At 45.3% G+C, this 15543-nt stretch overlaps 1 protein-coding gene across 1 annotated transcript in view; it reads left to right on the top strand.

The window, feature by feature from the left end:
* Positions 1-14526: 14526 nt before the first annotated feature.
* The window catches only part of SDE2 (SDE2 telomere maintenance homolog), a 59735-nt gene continuing 58718 nt past the window's right edge, over positions 14527-15543 (top strand). The window contains exon 1 of the mRNA XM_030195718.1: positions 14527-14641. Within this exon, the coding sequence (XP_030051578.1) occupies positions 14540-14641 (102 nt within the window). The 5' untranslated portion in view covers positions 14527-14539. The remainder of the gene's footprint in view (positions 14642-15543) is intronic.

The following is a 15543-nucleotide window of genomic DNA, read 5'->3' as shown; positions in this document are numbered from 1 at the left end:
GTCCCATCCTAGACCTAAGGGCCCTGAACAAATACCTGATTCGAGAAAAGTTCAGGATGCTTTCCCTGGGCACCCTTCTTCCCATGATTCAGGAAAACGACTGGCTATGCTCCCTCGACTTAAAGGATGCTTATACACACATCCCGATACTGCCAGCTCACAGGCAGTATCTTCAATTCCGTCTGGGAACACAGCACTTTCAGTATTGTGTACTGCCCTTTGGGCTCGTCTCGGGTGTTCACCAAATGCCTGGCGGTCGTTGCAATGTCGCTGCGTAGGCTGGGAGTGCATGTGTTCCCTTATCTCGACGATTGGCTAGTGAAGAACACCTCGGAGGCAGGAGCTCTACAGTCCATGCAGATGACTATTCAACTCCTGGAGCTACTGGGGTTTGTCATAAATTACCCAAAGTCCCACCTTCTTCCGGTTCAGAGACTAGAGTTCATAGGAGCCCTGCTGGACTCACAGACGGCTCATGCCTACCTCCCCGAAGCGAGGGCAGACAATCTTCTGTCGCTGGTTTCCTTAGCCAGAGCGTCTCGGCAGATGTTGAGGCTTCTGGGCCCTATGGCCTCCACAGTTCATGTGACTCCCATGGCCTGTCTTCACATGAGATCAGCTCAATGGACCCTAGCTTCCCAGTGGTATCAAGCTGCAGGGGATGTAGAAGATGCAATCCTGTTGCCCACTGCTTTTCACAACTCCCTGATATGGTGGACAATTCGATCCAATTTGACCTTGGGACGTCCTTTTCAAATTCCTCATCCGCAAAAAGTGCTGACAACGGATGCATCTCTCCTGGGTTGGGGAGCCCATGTAGATGGGCTTCACACTCAAGGACGTTGGTCCCTCCAGGAAACAGGTCTTCAGATCAATCTTCTGGAGTTGCGAGCGGTCTGGAACGCTCTAAAGGCTTTCAGAGATCAGCTGTCCAATCAAATCATTCAAATTCAGACAGACAATCAGGTTGCCATGTATTATATCAACAAGCAGGGGAGCACCGGATCTCGCCCCCTGTGTCGGGAAGCCGTCCAGATGTGGCGTTGGGCTCGCCGTCACGGCATGTTTCTCCAGGCCACGTATCTGGCAGGTGTAAACAACAGTCTGGCCGACAGGTTGAGCAGGATCATGCAACCTCATGAATGGTCACTGAACATGGCAGTAGTCCGCAAGATCTTCCGAGCGTGAGGCACCCCCTCGGTGGATCTTTTTGCCACAGGAGTGGAGGAGTAGCCTAGCGGTTAATGCAGCGGACTTTGGGCCTGGGGAACTGGGATCGATTCCCGCTGCAGCTCCTTGTGACTCTGGGTAAAGTCACTTAACCCTCTGTTGCCCCAAATAAATCGCTTTGGATGTGGTTGCAAAACTCAGATCAATCACAAGGTCCCTCACTTCTGTTCCAGACTTCAGGCCCACGACAGACTAGCGTCGGATGCTTTTCTCCTTCATTGGGGGAAGGGCCTTTTGTATGCATATCCTCCCATACCTCTGGTGGGGAAGACTTTGCTGAAACTCAGGCAAGACCGTGGAACCATGATTCTGATAGCTCCTTTCTGGCTGCGTCAGATTTGGTTCCCTCTTCTGGACTTATCCTCTGAAGAACCGTGAAGATTGGAGTGTTTTCCAACACTCAGAACAAGGGGGCACTTCTGCATCCCAATCTCCAGTCTCTGGCTCTCACGGCCTGGATGTTGAGGGCATAGACTTAGCCTCCTTGGGTCTTTCTGAGGGTGTCGCCCAAGTCTTGTTTGCTTCCAGAAAAGATTCCACAAAGAGGTGTTACTCTTTTAAATGGAGGAGGTTTGCCGTCTGGTGTGATAGCAAGGCCCAAGATCCTCGTTCTTGTCCAACACAGACCCTGCTTGAGTATCTTCTGCACTTGTGCGAGTCTGGTCTTAAGACCAACTCATTAAGAGTTCACCTTAGTGCTATTAGTGCTTATCATTATTGTGTGGAGGGTAAGCCTATCTCTGGACAGCCTTTAGTTGTTCGATTCATGAGAGGTTTGATTTTGTCAAAGCCCCCTGTCAAACCTCCTACGGTGTCATGGAATCTCAACGTCGTTCTCAGCCAGCTGATGAAGCCTTCTTTTGAGCCACTGAATGCCTGCCATCTGAAGTGGAAGGTCATTTTCTTGGTGGCTGTTACTTCTACTCGTAGAGTCAGTGAGCTTCAAGCCTTGGTAGCCCATGCTCCCTATACTAAATTTCATCATAACAGAGTAGTTCTCCACACTCACCCTAAGTTCTTGCCGAAGGTGGTGTCGGAGTTCCATCTGAACCAGTCAATTGTCTTGCCAACATTTTTTCCCCGTCCTCATACCCGCCCTGCTGAACGTCAGTTGCACACATTGGACTGCAAGAGAGCATTGGCCTTCTATGTGGAGCGGACCAGCCCCTTCAGACAGTCCGCCCAAATGTTTGTTTCTTTTGACCCCAACAGAAGGGGAGTGGCTGTCGGAAAACGCACCATTTGCAATTGGCTAGCAGATTGCATTTCCTTCACTTTTGCCTGAGGGTCATGTCATGGCTCATAGTGTTCGAGCCATGACAGCGTCAGTGGCCCATTTGAAGTCAGCCACTATTGAAGAGATTTGCAAGACTGTGACGTGGTCATCAGTCCACACATTCACATCTCATTACTGCCTTCAGCAAGATAGCCGACGCGACAGTCGGTTTGGGCAGTCGGTGCTGCAGAATCTGTTCTGGGTTTAGAATCCAACTCCACCCCCCTAGGCCCATTTTTGTTCTGTTCCAGGCTGCACTCTCAGATGTTTCTTCGTAGGTCAATCCCTGTTATGTCCTCACCGTTGTGAGGTCCAATTGACCACTGTTTGTTGTTTTGAGTGAACCTGGGGGCTAGGGATAACCCACATGTGAGAACAAGCAGCCTGCTTGTCCTTGGAGAAAGCGAAGATACTTACCTGTAGCAGGTATTCTTCAAGGACAGCAGGCTGATTGTTCTCACAAACCCGCCCGCCTCCCCTTTGAAGTTGTTCCTTTTCTTTTGGTTTTTGCTTTTTAAGATGACTTGTAACTTTTATCTTATCCATATGTGTCCTTCTGTCTGTCCTTCCCTTATCCTTTTTGGTCCTGTCTGTTTGTCCTGATTTAGATTGTAAGCTCTTTTGAGCAGGGACTGGCTTCTTCATGTTCAATTGTAAAGTGCTGCATACGACTGGTAGCACTATAGAAGTGATTTGTAGTAGTAGTAAGTTGAGTGAAGCGGGACTCTTGTGCGACGGGCGGGAAGATGGCTGCGCAGGTGCGTTGTGCTCGCCTGTGCGCTTGAAGGCTGTAGCAAGTTTTGTTGCTAGGAAGATTTTCCGGACCTGGGGCTGCTGTGGACGTCACCCACATGTGAGAACAATCAGCCTGCTGTCCTCGGAGAATACCTGCTACAGGTAAGTATCTTCGCTTTACTTGGCTCTCGAGGGTAAGGTTGCGATCAACTGTGACACCGAGTATTTTCAAACTGTCCGAGGTAGGGAGGGTATGTCCTGGAGTATTTATGGTTGTGGGTTTGTATTTGTTATATGGAGAGGAGAGGATGAGGCAATTTCTACTTTGTCTATTCTGTTTACTCCTTAAGGGATACTTTTCTCCCCCCCCCCCCCCTTACCTCTAAGCTGACTGCCAAACACCTCCAATTTAGAAACCACATTCTAGCTGATAAGTCTAAAATAATGTAGACTTTAGCAGATTGCCCATTCAGGGTTTCATTGGGCAGAAAAACAAAATTTTGTCTCTGTACAGCTGTCTTGCTGCAGAATAAATCCCCACAAGTGGGGTTAACTTGACCAGACCTATTTAACATAGTAACATAGTAGATGACGGCAGAAAAAGACCTGCACGGTCCATCCAGTCTGCCCAACAAGACAACTCATGTGTGCTACTTTTGTGTATATAAGTCTACCCAGCACTAGCCCTGCCTCTCAACCACCGGCTCTGGCATAGATCGTATAAGTCTGCCCAGCACTATCCCCGCCTCCCACCACCGGCTCTGGCACAGACCGTATAAGTCTGCCCAGCGCTATCCCTGCCTCCCAACCTCCAGTCCCGCCTCCCACCACTGGCTCTGGCACAGACCGTTTTTCTCTCTGCAGAGTTCTATATTCTCTGCATTGTTTGCTTTTTAGTGGTTTTTGCACAGAATTACCCCATAAGGCCTGAACTTCCCTCCTTGGTTCCAACTCTTGCCAACTGCTGTTCTCTCCCTCCCAGCAAATTCTGCCCCCAAAGCCTTCATGCAATACCCCCATGTCTCATTCTTCCTCTACCATGCACACCCCCTACCAATCTCTCATTCTCCTCTTCCCAGCTGCTATTCTTTCTTCCACTCTTCCCTGACACCTTCAAGGTTCCCCCCCACTCCTATTACCACACTCTTGGCTTTCTCAGCCTGCCTCCAAGGCATATTCAGCTTACTCTGCCCTCACCTCCCAATGGCACATTTATCTAGCATCAGCTGCTTTCTCCCCATCTACAGGGCTTGTGTAGGAGGAGGAGGAAGTAGTGAACAGCTGCTCATTGAGTCACCACTTCCTCCTCTGCCAGCTTAGACTGGTTTGTGTATATGATCTGGAGTTGGGTCTAAGCTGGTGAGGGTGAAGAAGTGACCCAGTGTGCTTCCTTCCTTCTGCTGCCTGCTTTATGTAGAGGAAGTCTCTCAGGAGTAAACAAACATTTGTTAAATCTGACTACAAATAAGTCTGCATGTATGTAAACTTTCTTACATTTAAATAGTGTACATTTACTTTCAAGATTCTAAAAGTTCACATATAAAAAAAACAGTGTGCAATACAGTCTTTCACCTGTTGATGGTGGGTAAATGTCACTCATTATTAGGGCTATACTGAATATTCGATTTGGCCCCGAATACATTTTATAGTTGGCTGAATAGTGATTTAAAATTTTCAGTATGAATAATCCAGGACTCTACTGTGCTAAATCATACTGAAATAAACACTTGATCTGTGATTTTATATTGCATCTTTTATTATTTATGTTAAATTTCAGTGCCCTATGTGGTCAAACAGAAAAATGTGCTATTTTGTACAGCTCTACCCCATAGAGAGCAGAGTTACTTGTTTTGCCTTTGGTCTATATATTTACATGCCCTCTATCTCAGCCACCACCCTTCCTCCTGCATCCATCATACAAATAACAATAGTGCAACTCTGGCAGACTGCCTGTTTCCTTTACATTTTTGGGTTGCAGCCTAAGGGGTTCCTTTACTAAGCTGTGATAAAGTGTGGATATGCAGTCAGCCTTACCATTGAGTGACTGTGTTGTTGCATAAGGGACTTGCTTTTTAGCTCCTACAGACTTCTGCAATTGAGGCCCCCAAGCACTGTATCTAGCCCTGAACCCACCTCCAGGTGCCCCTCATGTGCATGTTCCTGTAGGGTTGCTGGACGGATGTTCTTTGCCAGGTGCTGTCATAGTTCTTGTGGATGCACTTATGTGGGGTAAAGTGCCATGTGCTGACTGCAGGACACAGCTCATATCCATTTCCTAAACCATGACAGGTTATGTGTGAATTAGCATGTGCTGCTGGGCTGGAGCCATGGCATTAATGCTATAATTCATGCTTTAATAAAAGGCATGGTGCTGCTTCTATTGTTCATGGACATTTTACCTCCTGCAGATGCGAATCAGTAGACAAAGCTGGAGGCTGCTATAAATACGGCAAACTGATCTTTACGCAAGGAAAGTAAACAGAAACAGGAAGCCTATATGATTCTCCAAACAAGTAGCTGAAAAAAATAAGAGCAAAAGAGGCTTGTTCAAGAAATAAAAAAAAAACGCAACGAGAGGATCACAGAAAAGATTATCAGATTAAACTTGAAGCGAAAAGGGAAATACGGCTAGCGAAAGTGCGAACAGAAGAAACAAATGGCTAAAGATGGAAAGAGAGGTGATTACCTTTTTCAGATATATTGGAGAAAGGACAAAAGAGTGGAGGAGTGGCCTAGTGGTTAGGGTGGTGGACTTTGGTCCTGGGGAACTGATGAACTGAGTTCGATTCCCACTTCAGGCACAGGCAGCTCCTTGTGATTCTGGGCAAGTCACTTAACCCTCCATTGCCCCATGTAAGCCGCATTGAGCCTGCCATGAGTGGGAAAGCGCGGGGTACAAATGTAACAAAACAAACAAAAAAAGATAGGAATGGAATTGCAAGACCGAAAGATAATGAAAATGATTATGTGGAGAGGGAGGAGGATAAAGCGAATGTGCTAATTACTTCGGTGTTCATGGAGGAAATCCTGGTGAAGGACTGCGGTTGGCTGCTGAAGGAATATCTGGGAATGGAATGGATACTGCGCCGTTTACGGAAGAAAGTTTATAAACGGCTGGATAATCTGAAGGTGGACAAAGCTATGGGGACAGATGGGATACATCGCAGGATACTGAGGTAGATCCTGGCGGGACCTCTTAAAGATTTAATAGATCTTTAGAGACAGGAGAGGTTCCGAGAGATTGGAGACGAGCGGATGTGGTCCCTCTTCACAAACGTGGAGACAGAAGAAGTGGGAAATTACAGACCAGTAAGTCTCAAGTCGGTTGTAAGAAAAATAATGGAGTTGCTGCTGAAAGAAAGGATAGTTAACTTTCTAGAAGCCAACAGGTTACAGGACCCAAGGCAACATGGCTTTACCAAAGGAAAATCCTGCCAAACGAATCTCATTGACTTCTTTGACTGGGTGACAAAAGAAATGGATGAAGGCCATACGCTAGATGTAATTACTTGGATTTCAGCAAAGCCTTTGATATGGTCCCCCACAGAAGACTCGTGAATAAGCTGAAAGAGCTGAACTTAGGACCGAAAGCGGTGAACTGGATAAAAAACTTGTTGACCGACAGGTGGCAGAGGGTGGTAGTAAATGGAATCTGTTCGGAGGAAAGGATGGTAAGTAGTGGGGTTTCTCAGGGGTTGGTGCTGGTGCCCATTTTGTTTAATATATTTGTGAGAGATATTGCTGAAGGGTTGGAAGGAAAGGTTTGCCTTTTTGCGGATGACACAAAGATAGCCAATAGAGTGGATACCCTGGAGGGAGTAGAAACAATGAGAAAGGATCTACAAAAGTTAGAAAAATGGTTGAGGGTCTGGCAGTTAAAATAATCAAATTATCTATTGATAAGAAAGATTTTCTTAATCAGATAGCACAAAGGATTCTGGCACGTAATTATTTTTGTTTTGATCAAACATACTATCTACAGCCATGTGGAATTGCCATAGGAGCAATGGTGGTGCCCACAGTGGCTAGTCTGTACATGTCAGAATTTGAGAGAAATTACATATATCCATCAACACATTATTACAACATTATCATCTGACAGACCTTGGGGTGTTGGTGTCAGAGGATATGAAGGTGAAGAAACAATGTGACAAGGCGACAGCCGTGGCTAGAAGGATCTTATCCTGCATAGAGAGGGGTATAACCAGCAGAAGAAAGGAGGTGTTGATGCCCCTCTACAAGTTGTTGGTGAGGCCCCACATGGAGTACTGTGTTCAGTTTTGGAGGCCATATCTTGATAAAGATGTAAAAAGACTGGAAGCGCTGCAAAGAAAAGCTACAAAAATGGAATGGGATTTGCGTTGTAAACCATACGAGACTTGCCGACTTGAACATGTATACCTTGGAGGAAAGGAGGAAACGGGTGACATGATACAGACGTTCAAATATTTGAAAGGTATTAATCCGCAAACGAACCTTTTCCGGAGACGGGAAGGTGGTAAAACTAGAGGACGTGAATTGAGGTTGAAGGGGGGGCAGACTCGGGAGTAATGTCAGGAAGTATTTTTTAATGGAAAGGGTGGTAGATATGTGGAATGCCCTCCCGCAGGAGGTGGTGGAGATGAAAACGGTAATGGAATTCAAACATGCGTGGGATATGAGAACGGAGTGGATATAGCACCATTCACAGAAAAGAGTGTTTATGAACAACTTGAAAATCCAAAGGTGGACAAAGCCATGGGACCGGACGGGATCCACCCCAGGATATTGAAGGAGCTCAGAGAGGTTTTGGCGGGTCCTCTTAAAGATTTGTTTAATAAATCCTTGGAGATGGGGGAGGTTCCGTGGGATTGAAGAAGAGCAGATGTGGCCTCTCTTCACAAAAGTGGTGATAAGGAAGAAGATGGAAATTACAGGCCAGTAAGCCTCACTTTGGTTATTTCAAAAGTAATGGAAGTGATGCTGAAGGAAAAGATAGTGAATTTTCTGGAATCCAATAAGTTGCAGGATCTGAGACATGGTTTTACTAAAGGTAAATCTTGCCAAACGAATCTCATTGAATTCTTTGACTGGGTGACCAGAGAATTGAATCAAGGATGTGCTATAGATGTAATCTACTTAGATTTCAGCAAAGCCTTTGACACGGTTCCCCACAGGAGGCTCTTGAAAAAACTTGACAGGCTGAAGATAGGACCCAACGTGCTGAACTGGATTGGAGATCGTATCTTGCTAAGGATGTAAAAAGAATTAAAGTGGTGCAAAGAAAAACTACAAAATTGTATGGGATTTGCATTAAAAAAAAGTATGAGGAGAGACTTGCTGACCTGAACATGTATACCCTGGAGGAAAGGAGAAACAGGGTTAATATGATACAGACGTTCAAATATTTGAAAGGTATTAATCCGCAAACAAACCTTTTCTGGAGATGAGAAGGTGGTAGAACTAGAGGACATTAAATGAGGTTGAAGGGAGGCAGACTCAGGAAAACTTTCAGGAAGTATTTTTTCACAGAGAGAGTGGTGGAATACCTTCCTGCAGGAGGTGGTGGAGATGAAAACGGTAACGGAATTAAAAAATGCGTGGGATAAACATAAAGGCATCCTGTTCAAAAGCAATTGATCCTCAGAAGCTTAGCAAAGGGGAAAAGGATAGTGATAGGAGTGTACTACCGTCCGCCTGGCCAGGACGAACAGACGGATGCGGAAATGTTAAAGGAAATCAGGGACGCAAACAAACTGGGCAACACAATAATAATGGGGGATTTCAATTACCCGCATATAGACTGGGTTAATGTAACATCTGTACACGCAAGGGACATAAGATTTCTTGATGAAATCAAGGACAGCTTCATGGAACAGCTAGTTCAAGAGCCGACAAGAGAAGGAAAAATACTAGACTTAGTCCTTAGTGGTGCTCATGATCTAGTGCAGGGGGTAACGATACGAGGGCCGCTTGATAACAGTGATCATAATATGATCGGTTTTGATATTGGCATTGAAGGAAGTGAAACTAGGAAATCAAGTACGCTAGCGTTTAACTATAGAAAAGGTGATTACGACAAAATGAGAAAAATGGTGAAAAAAAGACTGAAAGGAGCAGCTCGCAGAGTAAAAAACTTGCATCAGGCGTGGATGCTGTTTAAAAACACCATCCTGGAGGTTCAGGACAAATATATTCCACGTATTAGAAAAAAGGGAAAAAAGACTAAACGTCAGCCGGCGTGGCTAAACAGTAAGATAAAGGAAATCATTAGAGCCAAAAAACAATCCTTCAGAAAGTGGAGAAGAGAACCAACTGAAAGTAACAGGATAGATCATAAGGAATGCCAAGCCAAATGCAAAGCGGAGATAAGGAGGGCAAAAAAGGACTTTGAGAAGAAATTAGCGTTGGAAGCAAAAATACATAGTAAAAATTTTTTTAGATACATTAAAAGCAGGAAACCGGCCAAAGAGTCGGTTGGGCCGCTGGACGAAAATGGTGTTAAAGGGGCGATCAAGGAGGACAAAGCCGTAGCGGAGAAATTAAATGAATTCTTTGCTTCGGTCTTCACCGAGGAGGATTTGGGGGGGACACCGGTGCCGGAAAGAATATTTGAAGCGGGGGAGTCGGAGAAACTAAACAAATTCTCTGTAACCTTGGAGGATGTAATGGGTCAGTTCAGCAAGCTGAAGAGTAGTAAATCACCGGGACCTGATGGTATTCATCCCAGAGTATTAATAGAACTAAAAAATGAACTTGCGGAGCTACTGTTAGAAATATGCAATCTGTCCCTAAAATCGAGTGTAGTACCGGAAGACTGGAGGGTAGCCAATGTTACTCCGATTTTTAAGAAGGGTTCCAGAGGAGATCCGGGAAATTATAGACCGGTGAGTCTGACGTCGGTGCCGGGCAAGATGGTGGAGGCTATTATTAAGAATAAAATTGCAGAGCATATACAAAAACATGGACTGATGAGACAAAGTCAGCACGGATTTAGTGAAGGGAAGTCTTGCCTCACCAATCTAATGCATTTTTTTGAGGGGGTAAGCAAACATGTGGACAATGGGGAGCCGGTTGATATTGTATATCTGGATTTTCAGAAGGCGTTTGACAAAGTGCCGCACGAAAGACTCCTGAAGAAATTGCAGAGTCATGGAATCGGAGGTAGGGTATTATTATGGATTAAGAACTGGTTGAAAGATAGGAAGCAGAGAGTAGGATTGCGTGGCCAGTATTCTCAGTGGAGGAGGGTAGTTAGTGGGGTCCCGCAGGGGTCTGTGCTGGGTCCGTTGCTTTTTAATGTATTTATAAATGACCTAGAGATGGGAATAACTAGTGAGGTAATTAAATTCGCCGATGACACAAAATTATTCAGGGTCGTCAAGTCGCAGGAGGAATGTGAACGATTACAGGAGGACCTTGCGAGACTGGGAGAATGGGCGTGCAAGTGGCAGATGAAGTTCAATGTTGACAAGTGCAAAGTGATGCATGTGGGTAAGAGGAACCCGAATTATAGCTACGTCTTGCAAGGTTCCGCGTTAGGAGTTACGGATCAAGAAAGGGATCTGGGTGTCGTCGTCGATGATACGCTGAAACCTTCTGCTCAGTGTGCTGCTGCGGCTAGGAAAGCGAATAGAATGTTGGGTGTTATTAGGAAGGGTATGGAGTCCAGGTGTGCGGATGTTATAATGCCGTTGTATCGCTCCATGGTGCGACCGCACCTGGAGTATTGTGTTCAGTACTGGTCTCCGTATCTCAAAAAAGATATAGTAGAATTGGAAAAGGTACAGCGAAGGGCGACGAAAATGATAGTGGGGATGGGACGACTTTCCTATGAAGAGAGGCTGAGAAGGCTAGGGCTTTTCAGCTTGGAGAAGAGACGGCTGAGGGGAGATATGATAGAAGTGTATAAAATAATGAGTGGAATGGATCGGGTGGATGTGAAGCGACTGTTCACGCTATCCAAAAATACTAGGACTAGAGGGCATGAGTTGAAGCTACAGTGTGGTAAATTTAAAACGAATCGGAGAAAATTTTTCTTCACCCAACGTGTAATTAGACTCTGGAATTCGTTGCCGGAGAACGTGGTACGGGCGGTTAGCTTGACGGAGTTTAAAAAGGGGTTAGATAGATTCCTAAAGGACAAGTCCATAGACCGCTATTAAATGGACTTGGAAAAATTCCGCATTTTTAGGTATAACTTGTCTGGAATGTTTTTACGTTTGGGGAGCGTGCCAGGTGCCCTTGACCTGGATTGGCCACTGTCGGTGACAGGATGCTGGGCTAGATGGACCTTTGGTCTTTCCCAGTATGGCACTACTTATGTACTTATGAGATTGTGAGGCGGGGCTAGTGCTGGGCAGACATCTACGGTCTATGCCCTGAAAATGGCAAGGACAAATCAAGGTCAGGTATACATATAAAGTAGTGAATACGAGTTTATCTTGTTGGGCAGACTGGATGGATTGTACAGGTCTTTCTTTTACTATGTTACTATAAAGGAATCCTGTTTAGAAGGAATGGATCTATGGACTCTTAGCGGAGATTGGGTGACAACGCCAGTATTTGGAGAGTAAAAACAGTGCAGGGTAGACTTCTATGGTCTGCGCCCTGATCGTGGCTGAATAGATAGGGATCCGTTGGAGTGTAAATTTTAAGGGACTTAAATGTTAGCTTCAGAACTGTTAGTACAGGAACAGTGCTGGGCAGACTTCTATGGTCTATGCCCTGAGAAAGGCAAGGACAAATCAAACTTGGGTATACATATAAAGTATCACATACCATGTAAAATGAGTTTATCTTGTTGGGCAGACTGGATGGACCTTTAAGGTCTTTATCTGCCGTCATTTACTATGTAGCTGAGCCTCTGCAGCTTGTACATGTGGAACAGGGCTGGCTTAGCCCTAGGCAGCCACCTAAAATGACAGAATTTTAGCGATGCTTGAAATCAGACATACCATACCCCACCCTTCTCCAGTGCCAAAGAGCCTAGTTGTGTTCTTCCCCACCCCTTTGATCATACACTTTCTCCCCCTTATGTTCTCCAAATGTGTTTTTGCTGTCTGTGGCAGTGATTAAGCCAGGTTGCCTTTGACTGGCAATTGTGTGGGCAGCCTGCTTGCACCTTTTTCAGTAGCTCAATGTGTGTGTGAGAGAGAGAGAGAGAGAGAGAGAGAGAGAGAGAGAGAGAGAAAAGCATGGAAGGAAGAAATGAGGGATATCCAGAACCCAACCATTATTCAATTTTGGGTTTTTGCCAGGATCTTGGGGCCTGGATTGGCCGCTGTCGGAGACAGAGTGCTGGGCTTGATGGACCTTTGTTTTTTTTCCCAGCGTGGCAGTGCTTATGTACTAGACCTGAAGAGGGAAGCAGAAGCCTTGGGAAGGAAGGGGAGAGATGCTGGCCTGGATAATCAATTTGTTTTTAGTGCAACTTTTTTCATATTAGTTTTCAAAAATTTTAAATGGGAGGGGGGGGGGGGGGATTGGTGGTGGTGGCGGCGGCAGGTTCACACAGCCTAGGGTGTTAGATACACTTGAGCTGGCCTTGATGCAGAAAATCTGGTTGAGATTTGGCCATTCTGGAGGATGAGCTTCACTCAAGCAGCTCACACACAACTAAACCATGGGACTGCATGAGAGCCAAACGTGGGACGGGTATAGGCGCTGAACACTCATAACAGTGAGCAAACTGCTTCATTGTGTCCAGGGAACTGTAATTTTGTACTGTAAATAAGAAAGCAAGCTCTGGAGCACTGACAAAATACATTTTGAATATAATCCTCTGCCCCTTCCTAGACCCCTCAAAAACTCCCTAAACCACTCCCATCCCCTCCTAAAAAAAAAGTCTGCAAAAACCAAGGAGGTTTACTAAAATAATAAAATAATGCTATATTGTAGAAACAGGCCAGATGCTTAAGACAAGATTCAATTTACATAGACATCATATGAACAATACTGGTGCCAGCAGGGTTCCCACGCCTGTTGGTCAACATTTTACAGGACAAGGACACTGTACCAGTGATTTCACAGTGAGAATCCTCAAAGGTAACTTTAAAACCATACAAGAACGTAAGACCTTTGAAGTCAGAATGATTGAATATTTTAACACCCAACAGAAAGGACTTAACAAGGATCTGGGGTTCCTAGCCCATTATAAACCATAAAGCTGTATGTCTCTGTTGATCACCCTCCCCTCACCTTTCCACACCCACCCTGTTAGAATATCAATGATATGCTTTGATGTCCCCATGCATACCTCTTACCCACCCCCATCCTCCTACCCTGTCAGACTGTCATAGTAATGCTTGAATGTTTTCACTTATATACACTGTCAGCTAGCACATTTGCTTATTTCCGATCTGAGGAAGAAGGGCAACCTTCGAAAGCTAATCAAGAAATGTATTAAGTTATGTCCAATAAAAAAGGTATCATCTTATTTTCTTTTCCATGTTTTATTTTGTTTGATTTCTATAGATTCTACATGGAATGTTGCTATTCCACTAGCAACATTCCATGTAGAAGTCGGCCCTTGTAGATCACCAATGTGGCCGCGCACGCTTCTGCTTCTGTGAGTCTGACGTCCTGCACGTACGTCAGACTCACAGAAACAGAAGCCTGCACAGGAATGTTGCTAGTGGAATAGCAACATTCCATGTAGAATGTCCAATAGTAGCAACATTCTATGTAGAATCTCCAATGGTAGCAACATTCCATGTAGAATCTCCAATAGCAGCAACATTCCATGTAGAATCTCCAATAGTATCTATTTTACTGTCATAGTAATGCTTGAATGTTTTCACTTATATACACTGTCAGCTAGCACATTTGCTTATTTCCGATCTGAGGAAGAAGGGCAACCTTCGAAAGCTAATCAAGAAATGTATTAAGTTATGTCCAATAAAAAAATGTATCATCTTATTTTCTTTTCCATGTTTGATTTTGTTTGATTTCTATTGATAACCTTTAAGCGTGGACTAACACGGCTCCCACACCTCTCTACTAAAATAATACAAACCTGACAACAAGTTTGCTATTGGTTTTGATATGCGAATATTTAGGGTCACTCAATATGGCGGAAGCTCCGCCCATTGCCTTTAGCCCAGATTGTCACACGACGCAGTCCATCATAAAAACCCTCCTGGGGCTGCCCCTCCCCTCCCTCCAGCCACGTGACTGGGGTTTGATGCGCGTCACATCCTCATTGCTATTGGGCTTCTTACGTCACTGACGGTAGACAGCTGACGGATTGGTCGCGCGCGCGCGCGCGCGGTTGCTCTGTCTGGATTATTACTGCGGCTGCGCAGAGCGGGCGCGAATATGGCGGCGGTGCTGGTGAGAGACGCGCTCACTGGGAGGGTTTCGGCGGTGCCGGTGAGGGGCAGCGGTGGGGATCTGCTTTCCGCCTATGCTCGAAGCACGGTAAGGACGGGGAGGGTGGGCTTGCTCGGGCTCCAGCGCCTCCCTACGTCCCTCATAAAGTGGTTTCTGAACTTAGGCCCGGCCAGAGCTGAAACCGTTTCTCTTCAGGGGGGAGAAATTGGAGTTTTAAGGCTAAGGTGGTGCGAGCATCACTTTTAGGGATTTATTTTCAAGAGCAGGTTTTTTGAGCTGCTCTAAATGTGTTTGCAAATTTATGCACCTTTTCATGCGGGTAATATAGAATTGTAGCAGTTGTGACTTGGCACAGAGTGGTCCTAATTTATAGTTATGTGCAGGAGTGTGGTAGCCGTGTTAGTCCACTCTTAAGGTTATCAATAGAAATCAAAATAAAACATGGAATGTGCGTAACTGCATTTAGGCACTAGTCTACTACTACTACTATTTAACATTTCTAGAGTGCTACTAGGGTTACGCAGCGCTGTACAGTTTAACAAAGAGAGACAGTCCCAGCTCAAGGAGCTTACAATCTAATAGACAAGAGTGAGACAAATATAGGACAATCAAGCCATTGTGACATCACTGATGAGGTTGGCTCTTAGGCATTGGTGGAATGAGGCATTATGACATCACAATCTCAGCTCTGGATACCAGAGACTGAAACTCTTCACACTAAGGGGGGAAGTGGGCCAAGTATAGGACAGTCGAGCCATTGTGACATCACTGATGAGGTTGGCTCTTAGGCATTGGTGGAATGAGGCATTATGACATCACAATCTCAGCTCTGGATACCAGAGACTGAAACTCTTCACACTAAGGGGGGAAGTGGGCCAAATATAGGACAATCAAGCCATTGTGACATCACTGATGAGGTTGGCTCTTAGGCATTGGTGGAATGAGGCATTATGACATCACAATGTCAGCTCTGGTTAAATCACTGCTAT

Source organism: Microcaecilia unicolor, chromosome 3 (genome assembly GCF_901765095.1).
Source record: "Microcaecilia unicolor chromosome 3, aMicUni1.1, whole genome shotgun sequence".
Taxonomy (NCBI): domain Eukaryota; kingdom Metazoa; phylum Chordata; class Amphibia; order Gymnophiona; family Siphonopidae; genus Microcaecilia; species Microcaecilia unicolor.
Note: the sequence above shows the minus strand (reverse complement) of the source record. Positions and strands in the feature narration are given on the sequence as shown.